The sequence below is a fragment of the Natrix helvetica genome (assembly GCF_964273705.1).
Source record: "Natrix helvetica genome assembly, chromosome: 1".
Classification (NCBI taxonomy): domain Eukaryota; kingdom Metazoa; phylum Chordata; class Lepidosauria; order Squamata; family Natricidae; genus Natrix; species Natrix helvetica.
In genome coordinates this window covers 70421847-70435919 of record NC_138548.1, presented here as the reverse complement: position 1 = coordinate 70435919, position 14073 = coordinate 70421847, and the positions used below count along the sequence as shown (strand labels likewise).

At 40.8% G+C, this 14073-nt stretch overlaps 1 protein-coding gene across 1 annotated transcript in view; it reads left to right on the top strand.

The window, feature by feature from the left end:
- Positions 1–14073, top strand: part of RMDN3 (regulator of microtubule dynamics 3) — a 36556-nt gene that overhangs the window by 15075 nt on the left and 7408 nt on the right. The window contains exons 8-11 of the mRNA XM_081937061.1: positions 4502–4577; positions 5329–5406; positions 7275–7373; positions 9696–9749. Coding sequence (XP_081793187.1) covers positions 4502–4577; positions 5329–5406; positions 7275–7373; positions 9696–9749 — 307 coding nt within the window. The remainder of the gene's footprint in view (positions 1–4501; positions 4578–5328; positions 5407–7274; positions 7374–9695; positions 9750–14073) is intronic.

Below are 14073 nucleotides of genomic sequence, written 5' to 3'. Positions count from 1 at the left end.
AGATTGGCTTTAGTAACAGACTTTTGCCAAGTCTAATTGTGCTTCATCTTCCTTTCTTATACTTCTATCTTTTTTCCAGGATTTCAATAATGTTTCACACACACTCCTTTGTCTCGCTAACAACGCTTGTGTATTTTTGTCAGTGTTACTTCCGTTACCCTTTTAAACTGTTCAATTCTTCTTCTTAGTTATTATTAGTAAAGCACCATATTCCAGAATGTTAAGACATGTATAGATAAGTTCATAAGACAGTATAGCTAACGATACAATAAAATAAACCACAAAGCAGTAAAATTTCAATGCCACCACTGCCACAGAGCTTGTTTCAGTTGTTTATCTCCAAAGGTCTCTTTGAAATAACCAGGATTCAATAATTATCTGGAATGTGTGAGTTATTGTGGCATCTCAGATAAGCTTTTTTTTGCCTACGGCTGACTAAGAATAACACTTTGTATTTGTGAACTTTATCTTTAAGAGCCTTAAAACTTTGAACTTAGTGCGATTGACTTACGTGGATAAACCAATTGTCACTTTACCTCCAGACATCAGACTTATTTATATTTTCTTCATTACATTGGTCAAATTTTGTAGAACATCTACTACTGGTAGAGATTATTTTCCTTCATATAAAATAAATTGTGATAATAAAAATCATTCCCGAAGGGCATTAAAATGCAGCTTTGCCAGTTGCCTGGGGGTCCTGAGAGGGGCGCTCACCAATGGAGATAGATGACGGGTTAAGAAGACCTCATCCCCCACCCCAATTCTGGTTTCAGTATAGTTTTTAAAATCATAATCTGGATAGTTTTAATGTTTTAGAATTTTAATTCTTTTTTTCTCCTAGGCGCTGCTTGGAATGTCCAAGCACGGGTTAACTTCATCTTGCTGCCCAAGGACTTGAGTTCAAGATTCTTGTAGCTCCGCCTCTTTCTCCCCTCAGAGGCTCAGTTTTAAAAAACTCAGTCGCCCTACAGGATGCTTTTTGGGGAGATCCAGTCCTTGTGCAGCAGGCTGGACCCTCTAGATAGTGTAGTATAGCTCCATTAAAATTAGTTTGTGTAGTTTAGCCAGCTCCTAGGTATTTTTTTTTCCTTGCCTTCTCCGTTATTTTTCCACGGATTTGAACGTGCGAGGCAGGCTGCCTGGAGCGTGGCCTGCTCTCACCATAGCGATCGCAACCGCACCGCAGGGGGTTCGTTTGGCGGTCCCCAGCGCAGAGCCTTAGGCTCCTCAGGCTGCCCCCGGTGTCACTCCAGGCTTAATGATGATACTCAGCTATACATTTCCACTCCGAACCACCCCAATGAGGCCGTCGAAATGATGTCCCGGTGTCTGGAGGCCGTACGGGTCTGGATGGATGGCAACCGACTAAAACTCAACCCTTCCAAGACGGAGTGGCTGTGGCTTCCGGCCTCCCGGTTCAACCAGGTGCTTCCATCTCTGGCCATCGGGGGCGTCCAACTAGCCCCCATGGAACAGGTGCGCAATTTGGGCGTCCTCCTGGATACCCGGCTGTCCATGGATAACCATGTAACAGCCGTGGCAAGGGGGGCGTTCCATCAGGTTCGCCTGATGCGCCAATTGCGCCCCTTATTGGACCGGGATGCCCTACGCACAGTCACCCATGCGCTAGTGACGTCTCGCCTGGATTACTGCAATGCTCTCTACATGGGGCTTCCCTTGAGATGCACTCGGAGACTACAATTGGTCCAGAACGCGGCCGCGCGGGTGATTATGGGGAGGACTAGATACTCCCCTGTAACACCTCTCCTGCGCGAGCTGCACTGGCTGCCTGTGGTCTACCGAGTGCGTTTCAAGGTTTTGATTATGATCTTTAAAGCGCTCCATGGCACAGGGCCTAGTTATATGCAGGATCGCATCCTGCCCCACACATCCCTACGACCAATTCGCTCACACAGAGAGGGACTTCTCCGGGTGCCGTCCGCCAAACAGTGCCGGGGGGCGACACCCAGGAGCAGAGCCTTCTCTGTGATGGGCCCAGCCCTATGGAATGACCTCCCCCGTGACATCAGGATGATTTCCGATCTCCGCTCCTTCCGTGTACAGCTGAAGACCCACCTCTTTCAATTATCCGGCCTGGCTCAATCGCAATCGTAATTTTCCCATTCCTCCAAACTGTTTTTTAAATTGTTCTTAAATATTAATTTTATTGGGTTTTTACAATTGGGGTATTTTAAAGCAGATTTTTAACTGTCTATTGATGTAACTTGCTTCCTCCTCCGTGTATGTATGTGTGTTGTATATGTATGTACGTTTGGTGTTGTTATATATGTTTCATGTTATATGCTCCATTGTACGCCGCCCCGAGTCCTACTTGGAAAGGGAGCGGCTAATAAATCCAAATTTATTATTATTATTATTATTAAGCGCGCGCGGGGCCGCCATTTTGTTTTCAAAATTGGCGTGCTTTTCTCCAGGGCTTCTGCCTTTGCCGCGCAGCCTGCTCTCACCGCAGATCGCCGCGGAGGGGATCCTTAACTTCGGGCCTTGCTCCGGGCTTCCAGGCAGGCTCCTTCCCTTCCGGATTTCCCAAGCAGCTGCAGGGGTTCTTTTGGTCATTGCCAGACCATTCACCCTTGCCCTGACAGCGCAGATCTGCAGGCACCCGGTCTCCCTCAACCGGCGCCATTTGCCAGCCCCCACTTGCATTCGGTTCCTGAGGCCTCGTGTGGCGTGTTCCTCCACAAAGACTTTCCATGCGCAGCAGGCCACAGCCTCCTTCGCAGTACTCCAGCCAGCCATCACAGCTCTTCAACCAGCATATATGGAGAAGCAAGTGGATCATCAGGCTGGTCCCACAGCCAGTAAGCACAGCAGGCCCAACCCTGCTGCCAAAGGTGATGGGGTGGCGTGTCCAGCTAAGGGCAAAAGGCCCACTAAGGCTGATGAAAAAATGGCTGAAAGATGCCAAAAGGCCCTTGAGAAGTAGTTCCAGAAGGCTCAGTCAGCGCAGCAGCAGCAGCCTATAGCACCCACCCCCAGGGAGCAGGGAGCAGGTCCTTCCCTACCCACCCCCCAGCGAGGGGAATCCCCTTCTCTGCAGGAGGAGGGGGATTTTGGGTTCTCACCCAACCCATCCAGGGCTTCCCTTGGCTCCCCCAGCCACTCCCTGGCTGAGGATTCCCTTGATGAGGCAGACTCCTTTGCAGGGGAGCGATCTCTGGCCCACTCTGTGGCCGACCCAGACCCACCTCAGATGCAGGAACCACAATTGTCTAAAGCCATGCAAGATGTGGTGGCGCGTGCTATCTCACAGGGCATTTCAGATGGCATGCTGCAGTTGGCCTCTAAATTACCTATTGCCACTGCAAATCCTAGCAAGAAGGTCAACAGTATGTTCCACAGATCACAAGAAGTGGTTCTCCCGGACTTTTGCCCACGCCCCAGACACCCAAGGGAGCACGGGTGGCATAAGCTTGATGTGCGTTGGGCGGTACGTATTTACATGAAACGGACAGCTCCCTTCCGCAAATCGGAAGCGTTCTTTGCGTCCTTCCAACCCGCATCCATGGGCAAGAAGGTCACCTCTTCCACCATAGGTCACTGGATAAGGGCGTATATCCAGCTGGCCTTTGAACAACAAGGTAGGCCGTTCTCTTCTCGCATTAGAGCTCACTCAATGAGAAGCACCGCAACTTCGGCTGCATGGGCCACTCAAGCGCCTATTGAAGCGATATGTCAGGCCACTACATGGTCGAGCCCATCTCCATTCATAAAAAATTACAGACTTGACCTTTTTTCCTCGGCGGAGGCATCATTTGAAAGAAGAGTTTTACAAAGAGTCATCGCGAACCCCGCGGCATTGGACAATTCTTCTTCCCTCCCTGGGACGGCATAGCTTTGGCATGTCCCTGCTTGGACACGCTAAGCAGCGCCTAGGAGAATGACCGTTGGCTTACCTGAATGGTCGTTCTCTAGGCGCTGCGTTCTCTAGGCGCTGAAGGTGGCCGCGGGGTCCCTTCCATCATTTGGGACATGGATCATCGCCATATGCAAGTCACTTGGACTTATCTTCGTTTTTTAAAACTGAGCCTCTGAGGGGAGCAAGAGGCGGAGCTACAAGAATCTTGAACTCAGTCCTTAGGCAGCAAGCTGAAGTTAACCCGTGCTTGGACACTCCCGCAGCACCTAGAGAACGACCATTCAGGTAAGCCAACGGTCATTCTATTCTATAACATGTAAAGAGTCACTTTAAAAGGGAGATGGGTGGCATAAAAATTCAACAAATAAATAAACAAACATGGAAGGTTGCATGTAATGTAACTACTACTACCAATTTTCTGCTATATTCTTTTTCCTAACTGAGGAAATTGTAGTAACCTTACATTTTAGTGACTGGTGTCCATCTATCAAAATAATAGGATGTCTCTATTTCTGAAGAGAGGATATTAGGTTTAGATTAAGTACTTCATCTCTATACCAGAAAAAATAAATACAAAACCATAACTGTACTAATGATGAAGTTTGTTGTAATTTCTAGGTATGCTATTCTGTGTGGTCAGTGTTCAGAGTATGAAAGCATACAAAAGCGCATTCAAGCTGGTCATGCCTTTAAGGTAGGTAGGACCCCCTTTTGTATATTCAAAAGATTTTTTTACTCCATAATTCAAGGGGCTTTTTTCTGCAGGGAAGAAAGTGAGAGTACATCTTGACCAAAGCTTGGGGGGGGGGGGGGGGAGGAGTTGTAAGAAAGACTCCAATAGTGGAATAAGAATGAGTTGCAAATATTACTGATTGATTATAATCATGCTTCACTTGAAAAATTAATGTATGTGATGATTTGTCAATATTTTACATCAAAAAACTCTTGACATCCATTCCACCTGTTCTTGTCTTGCCCCAAATGCACATATGTGAAAGTTATATGTATGTGTGAATCAGATAGCTATGGATAAGGCAATAGAATGGGCTATCTGGAGCACTCTTTGTTTGGAAAGAAATTATTGAAGAAAGAGACAGTCTACTTGACAACTCTTCATTCTGACCCAGCTTTAAGCTCTACTATTCATGGAGCCTTCTTCAGTCCACTAATTTTTCCCTGGAAGTCTGAAAATACCTTCTTTTCTCTAAGGGATTATAAAATACAATTTGAGAAAAATGTTTGTATTTCATCTTCAGTGTAGACTAGGGCATTAGCAAGTGCTATAGTGCTATATTTTCTAGAACTATTGCTTTAATTTAATAGCTACTTCTGCTTGAAATTCTTGAATGCTTGAACTGAATTTCAGCTTTTGAATGTTATTTCCTAATTTAATGCAAATGAAACAACTCTTTTGCCTGTGTGGTTTTGTTTTGCTTTTTCTTTAGAAACATATTGATAAAGCCATTGCTCTGAAACCAGATGATCCCATATCTTATTATCTCTTAGGTCGGTGGTGTTACCAGGTAGGTTGTTTTCATCTTTATGTTTTTTTGTTTTTTTAATCCGGAGCGTCATACTAAATAATTTTGCCTATATGCAGAAAATAAAAGATTGAATACCCTAGGGAAGTTTCGTATTTAAATGTCTGGAATTGGTAATCAATGGTTAGCTACTGATAGAATTATCACAGAAGTGCTCAGTTTCATTGAGGGTTCAATCATTTGAATTTGCCATGTTATAGATATGGGTAGTTCTGCTGCAATAGTGCATCAATGTCACAAACTATGCAACCTAGTTTTGGCATATCAAGGAAAAACCATCATGTAGAGTCTTTTAAAAAAAAAATTCTTTGTCTTGTAATTGGCTATGTGATGCGACACTAAAGTGGTGCATCACAGCAAACAGTTGAAGAAAAGTTAAATTGCAGCCTTTGCAATGTGCAAGTATGAATGTTCAATGCTTCCTAATGATAACACATTAACACATACTTGTCTCATAATCTGTCAATGTTCAGGGTTCAAAAAACATCTAAATCACTTTAAAATTTTAAATAAAATATGAATTGTTGGCAAAAACATGCTTCACTCAGTAATAATAAATGATTTAAAGTTTGTTGATTAAGCAAGTTTAAGAGCGAAATGCATATTCTGAACAAAGCACAAATCTACATAAATATGAGTGAAATATAGTTATATGCAAATAAATGTATTACCCAAATACAATATTAATTTTACAAGCAGATAAAAATCAAATATGTCAAATGATGGTGAGATATATAATGAAAGGATGCACTATTTCTACTCATCTTGATTGCTTGATTTTCGACCAATATTTACTTTATATGAATTGTATAGTACATTTTTTATATTGTGAGTATGTGTTGAAATTGATGTTAGGCTATAAGCAGCCACTTCCGATAAACATTTTAGTAATTATTATTTGCAGTGTTTAAGAATTGAAAAAATGTTTGTGAAAGTAGGATGGTGTGGGTTTTTTTTTTTTTGCCACTGGATGGTTTGTAGTACTTTTTATTCCTATGTATTACTTGTGCATTCTGAATTAGCAATATTTCTGATAATTGATTACTATTTTCTCTCTCTTTTTTTGCTAATTAAATGCAAAAAGAGTAAAGCAATATTTGATGAAAGCATGTCTTTCAAGCGATGAGAAGGCAAAAATCCTAGACAGTTTCGAGCTTCAATGTTTTGATTGTTTAATTTTTTTTTAAATACTCTTTACGGCTTTTGAGAACATATGGATATGATTAGGATCTTACAGAGAACTCCAGAGCTTTTGCATGCAGTGTATTTGCAAAATCCTTTACATGCATTTTTCTTCTGCCCTTTTATTGCATATAAATATGGCATTTATTACATAAAAGCATATCATCTTCTTTATATTGTTCAAAGAAACAAAAACATGAAAACCACTACTGTCATTTTCAGTTCTGGACATGCGTATAAAAAGCAAAATTTAAGTATTACTTTAAGTTTGATTAAAAGGAGCATATATTGCCCACATATTTGCTATATAATATGTTAGAGAAGGAAAGGTAGTCTTGATATTTAACCTCTTGAACAAAATATTGTTAGCAGGAGGAAGTAGTGATCCAATCCATTCTTACACATGTGGCAATTCTTGTTAAGTGTTGAGACATAGGTATCTACCCCTGTGCATTTAAAGAAATATATGGCTTAAAGAAATACTTTGAACACTTTGTTAAATGTGCAGGCATACTTCCAAACAAACTTGCCATCACTTTTAGAATTTTTTGAGGATAAAAAAATATGCAAATCGTGTTCCTTGATTTCATGAGGAACCCTCTGCTAAATAAAAGTGAACTAGGTTGCTTGCCAAGTTTTATGAAATTTACTTAATTGTTTTTCTGTAGGTTGCTCATTTGGGATGGCTGGAAAGGAAAACTGCTTCTGCTTTATATGAAGAACCTCCCTTAGCCACTGTCCAAGATGCACTGGAAAACTTCTTAAAGGTATTTAGATTGAACAAAACTCAAACTGATTAGTTACAATAGTCTTGCAGAAGTGTTAAGTAAAAGGTACTAAAGTTGGACCTTGTCATTCTGCGCCAGTGACAATCATTGGCTCATTATATGTGAGTGCTAGGCATATGTGAACAAAGGTAAGATAAGGCATGACACTGCTCTGTGCGTAAATAACTTGATTCAGATGTGCATAACTTTAACTTCAGGTATTTCACGTTATGACGTATTGACCAGTTGAAATATTTTGTTCTAGTAGTCAGTAAGGCCTAGTGAAAGGCTTAGAAAAGTCAACTCTTGTAATATTTGTTCTATCTCTTATTTTTTTATTTTCAAGGTACTCAGACGAATTCAGTCAAAGCTCTTAAATTGTAGGTGTTGTAGATAACTGTAAATTAGTTAATCTTTGGATTGAATGGATTCATGTTTACATTTTATCTAGATCTTCATTCTTTCTTTTTTAATGACATTGCCAAAATTTAGCTGATTGTAATTTGCTGCATTGGTTGCTGTATCACTCCTTATTTACTTTCAAACCTCTCTAGAGCCTTATATATACTTTCTGTGTAGACTACGAGAGCCTCTATTATGGTTATTGCTCTTTATATCTGAGTTTCTTTTTCTTTTCTGTTGTCTATTGCTTGAAATGTTTTTCTGGCTGATCTTTTTGCATTCCTCTGCTTTCTTAGGCTCATTTCTTAAAGCCCATTATTTATCCTAGGTCTCCTTTCATTTTTTCTTTTCTTTTCCATAGCATGTTTTGTTTAATTATTGAAGTTATACTTCATAGACAGGACACAGAGGATCTTACAACTGAAGGGTTTGGCAGCATTTAAATGAATGTACCATGCAAGTAATACATAACAAAAATTCGCAAGCAATATGTACCATATTTCTTTTATTTATTGATTACAATTGTAAAACAAAACATATAAAACAAATGGTAAGAAAAGGCTTTTCTGACTAAATTCAGAAAAAAAAGAATAACATATGCAAGGAAAGAAAAAGTAAATGAGAAAAATAAATATTTTTAAAAGGTGAATTCCAATCTTCATCAAAACAGGTATAAACAAATAACACTTCTGCCCCTGAAAGGTTGCAAACAAATATCTCTTCTTCCCATATCCTATTCCTTATTCATATCCAAATCCATAAATCATCAAATGTTCAGTCCTGGTGTTAGCAAAATATCTATAGAGGGTTACCGGAGATGAATAGAAACATGTCTGATTTTAGCCTTATTTGGTTTGGTCAAACAAACCAAATCTTGCAGTATTTCAAATGTCATAATGTTTTGTGTTATTTTTTAAAATTCTAGCATTAACCAAAAATAAATAGCAAGTTGGTTTTTTCCCCCCTTTTCTGCTTGGAATCTTAAAGTGCCCTCTAGGGAGCAATTTCTGAGATGATTTAGAATAAATGAAACAATTGTAGTTCACACGAAAGACTATTTATTTATATAATTATTTCTAAAATTTTAGAGTGAAAATCCAAATAGTCCAGTTTTATCTAATCCCTAGTTTGTTTATAACTTAATTAGATCAAAATCTATTTTTTTGCCATTTATTTCCAAGTCTTTAAATTATTAACCTTATGGTTATTTTTTCTTTTATTCAAGAATGAGGGGAAATTCACCAGGTGGCTTTTCAAACTCATTTTGAAGATCTTTATTAGCCTTAAGATAATTAAATCTGTAATTTCCAAAAGCATTTAGGAAGAGAGGTTAGCAAGTCCAGAAACCACTTTAAAAAAAGGCTCTGCCATAATCGTTAGCACGATGGCGAATCTCTTCATCTCCCAGCACTCAAGCTCCTACAGTCTCCTCATGAGGAGCAGCCATCTGGTGCATATGTGGGTAATCTCCCATCCTCTCCTAATCTGGAGAGGTTCCATAGGACTGGTCTACTTGCCATTTCTTTGGTCTTTCCCATGGTAGTTTTCTCCACTCACTTGCAAATCTGCTAGTTCTACATTCCTCTTTGGAAGTCCATAGCAAATAATGTATTTCTGTGCACATCAGCTGATACGTTGCTCATTTGTGTCTCTACAATGATGTGGTTTTGCCAGATAGAGTTTGGTGGCACTTCAAAATTGGTATGACACAAATGAAAATGTACAAGGTCTTTCTTTTCTACTGCAACGAGCCTACTGATTTCCACTTCTGAAATGGTACTATACTACTCACACTTTGTATTTGATATATAGGGAAAGGAAATTAAATCATAAGAGATGTATATCGGAAGTATTTGAAAGCCTAACATATTTTTAGTGATGATTTTAGCTCTCCTTATTTTCTTTTTGCTTGTCTTATAGGCTGAAGACCTAAACCCTGGTTTTTCAAAAGTGGGAAGAATATATATTGCCAAGGTAGGTGATGTGTGTGTCTAGTAATGTGTTGGTGTGCAACCACTTTAAATGCATCAAACAGCCTTATAGTCAACGAACTTACCTCACTAGGATTATCACCAAGCCATTGATTCATTATTCCCATTATTTCTGACTGCGTAATAGTGTCAGGTATTTTTAAATCATACTACTGAATATTTGTTTAAACTGACTTATTAAAAATTAAACTTGAAACTTATTTTATGCAAACTTTGTCTACCAGTGGTGCACAGTGGTGTTATTTCGATGGCATGGAAAATAACTACCAAATGCAAATTGCTTAAATACGGGTAATCCTCACTTAATGACTGCTCTGTTTAGCAATCATTCAGACTTATGATTGATGCACTGAAAAAGTATCTTTATGACTGATCCTGGGACTTACAGCTGTTGAAGCATCCCTGCAGTTACATGATCAAGATTTGGACATTTCGTGACTGGTGGGCTTTTATGACTGTTGCAGTATCCCAGAGTCACATGGTCACCATTTGTGTGCTTTACAATTGACTTCTGACTAGCAGAGTCAATGGAGAAGCTGGCAATAATCCAGGAGAATATGAGATAATATCTTCCATTTTATGGTAATAACAGCTCCTTGTAAAACCATTCTGCCCTCAAATCCTAATCATTACAAATTTCAACATTTTCTACAAATTTTATTATTTTATAATAAAAATTGACTACAAAGGAATCAAATCAAAGAGGGAGTCAAACTATTCTCCAAGGCACCTGAGGGTAGAACAAGAAGCAATGGGTGGAAACTAATCTAGGAGAGAAGCAACTTAAAACTGAGGAGAAACTTCCTGGCAGTTAGAACAATTAATCAGTGGAACAGCTTGCCTCCAGAAGTTGTGAATGCCCCAACACTGGAAGTCTTTAAGACGATGTTGGATAGCCATCTGTCTGAAATGGTATAGGGTTTCCTGCCTAGGTAGGGGGTTGGACTAGAAGACCTCCAAGGTCCCTTCCAACTCTACTATTGTATTGAATTGTAAATTGGCATATATTTTTACTTTTAAGAATACTGTTAGTCAATCTACTTTCAGTATTGAAAAGAAATCAACATATAAAATTCTCCGTACTTCCATTCTTCGCAGTGTCATATTTTGAGCAGTTTATGTTCCAAGCTCTAATTAGCATCGTCTTTAATTTGAATCATGAGGATTACAACAATTTTTCTGTTTGTTACATCACTTTATTATTATTTTTCAAAGTTACAGTCTATGTACATTGCAGTTATCTTGACTGTGTTTCATTCCAAGGGGAATGCATGTATGGTTTGTATCTTATAGCTTTGGGGCGGGGGTGAAATCCAGCAGGTTCTGGCAGGTTCTGGAGAACCGGTAGCGGAAATTTTGAGTAGTTTGGAGAACCGGAAAATGCCACTTGTGGCTGGCCCCAGAGTAGGGTGGGATGGAGATTTTGTAGTATCCTTCCCCTGCCACGCCCACCAGAGGTCGACCCCGAGGCCACTCACTTGTGGAGTGCCACAGGGGTCGGTCCTCTCGCCTCTCCTGTTCAACACATATGTGAAGCCGCTGGGTGAGATCATCCGTGGTTTTGGGGTTGAGTATCACCTCTACGCTGATGATACTCAGCTGTATATTTCAACCCCAAACCACCCCAACGAGGCTGTCAAAGTGATGTCCCGGTGCTTGGAAGCCGTCGGGGTCTGGATGGGGGACAACAGACTTAAACTCAACCCCTCCAAGACCGAGTGGCTGTGGCTACCGGCACCTCGGTTCAGCCAGCTGATTCCATCGCTGGCCATAGGGGGCGAACAATTGCCCCCTGTGGAACGGGCGCGCAATTTGGGCGTCCTCCTTGATGCCCGGCTGTCAATGGATGACCATGTGGCAGCCGTGGCGAGGGGGGCGTTCCACCAGGTTCGCCTGGTGCGCCAATTGCGCCCCCTACTGGACCGGGATGCCCTACGCACGGTCACTCATGCGCTGGTGACGTCCCGCCTGGATTACTGCAACGCTCTCTACATGGGGCTGCCCTTGGGACGCGCCCGGAGACTGCAGTTAGTTCAGAACGCAGCCGCGCGGGCTGTGATGGGGAGTACAAGGTACTCCCACGTAACACCTCTCCTGCGCGAGCTGCACTGGCTACCTGTGGTTTTTCGGGTGCGTTTCAAGGTGCTGATTACCATCTTTAAAGCGCTCCATGGCACGGGACCTAGTTACTTGCGGGATCGCATCCTCCCACATACATCCCTGCGGCCAATTCGCTCACACAGGGAGGGACTTCTCCTGGTGCCGTCCACTAGGCAATGCCAACGGGCGACACCAAGGAGTAGGGCCTTCTCTGTGATGGGCCCAACCCTCTGGAATGACCTCCCCCCCGACATTAGAACCACTTCTGACCTCCACTCCTTCCGGCAAAAATTGAAGACTCACCTGTTCCAATTAGCAGGCCTGGCATAATTACAATCTGTCCCTCCTGGCAAATGTATTATTATCTGGCTATCTTAGGGGTTTTTTAATTTGTTGTGTCTGTTTTAGGGATTTAAAACTTATATTTATATTAGCTTTGTACAGTTCTTTTAATTGCATTTTAACCTCCTCCAAACTGTACATATTTCACTTTTTTATTGTATTTTGTGATATTCTCTATGGACTGTACACCGCCCCGAGTCCCTTCTGGGAGAGGGGGCGGTCTAGAAGCACCAAATATAAATAAATAAAATAAATAAATAAACCAAGCCACGGAACCAGTAGTAAAAAAAAATGAATTTCACCAATGCTTTGGGTGAATTATTACAAATATAACCTTTTTAGCAATGTATCGTTAATCACATTCGTCTGTAGCCATTGATAGTATACTACAAGCAAATAGTAAATATGGTCTCAACAGAGTTTGCCAGATGGAATTCTCCCTTATTTATATATACTTAATGGGGCATGTAAATGAGGATGTCAGATTGTAAGGTCTCATAAATATCTATGCCTATAGGGTAATTGCAGAAATACGTTCTGAGTTGTGGTAGGCTGTTGGTGCATATGAATTGCATCTTGAAGCACTTTATAAATAGTTAGACATTTACAAAAATGCACTACTTATTCTGAATTATTATTATGAATTAATTATTCTGTGTATGGTTTGCCAATTGCACAGTGGCAGATAGGACAGCACTCCAGAGGGTCAACTTCATTGCTCAGAGGATCATTGGTTGTCCTCTCCCCTCTTTGGAAGAGCTTTATAGTTCCCTCTGCCTTAAGAAAGTTCAAAACATTCTCAAAGATCCATCTCATCCTGGACATTTTTTTTGAACTATTACCATCTGGCAGACAGTACAGGATAATAAAAACAAGGACAAACAGGCTGAGAAACAGCTACTGTCCCAGGGCAATAACCATATTGAATTCTATAGTATAGTGCAATCTTGGGTTTTCAATTTCAATTATATGGAATGTAAAATTGTAATGTACACCGAAGACAGCATTTAATTTCATCATGTGCAATGACAATGAAGTAAACTGAATGACCTGTTTCTTGAACAGAAGTTTAATATCTTCAGTGTAGAAAAACATTTTGGTAGAAGACACATTTCTGAAATTCTCAGGTATAAGCTTCCGAAGAATAAATCCAAATATTAACATTTCAAGTCATAAGACTGGTCTCATAATTCCAGTATGACTCATATATCAATCTGAAAGATGCTTTGGTATTTTTTTCTACATGTAACTTGTAAGCTACAACCCAAACAAGTCTGTCACTGCCGAGGCATCATTCTCTTCTTAAAACTTCTGTTTCTTCAGCTGAAATTCAAAATGTCTCTGTTCTATAAAATTTGTCTGATAAATGTGTTTATCCAAGTGTGAGAATGCAACAGGGGTTTTTCAGTCTTTTTAGTGTTGGGATTCCTAAAAGCAATCATTTGTATGAATTTATTTATTGTTAGATGTTGATGGTTTTAGCCTAGGAATAAAGCAGAATGCATAACATGGTTTATGCTCTGTCTGGATAAGACAGCTCTTGATTTACAAGGCAGAGTGGGAGTCTGGTGTGGCAGTGACCCAGCTGGGAATGCATGAGAACCGTGCCTCCTGATGGGAGATTAGCACTTTTAGGCTGCCTGAAATGGGCCTGCAGACTAAACCTGGCCTGAAGCCTCCCTCAGGAAGAAGCCAAGATAGAGGTGTCCTTAAAAGAAGGGAAAGTTCAGACTAGGCAAAAGTGCCTCAGTCCCATATGGCCTTGGGTAGCATGCAGCTGAAACTAAGGGCTGCCGCAGGAGCTGTTGCGACAAATGTCATCAGAAGGGAGCTTTGGTGTTATCTGTGCCATTGAGTGCAACCAA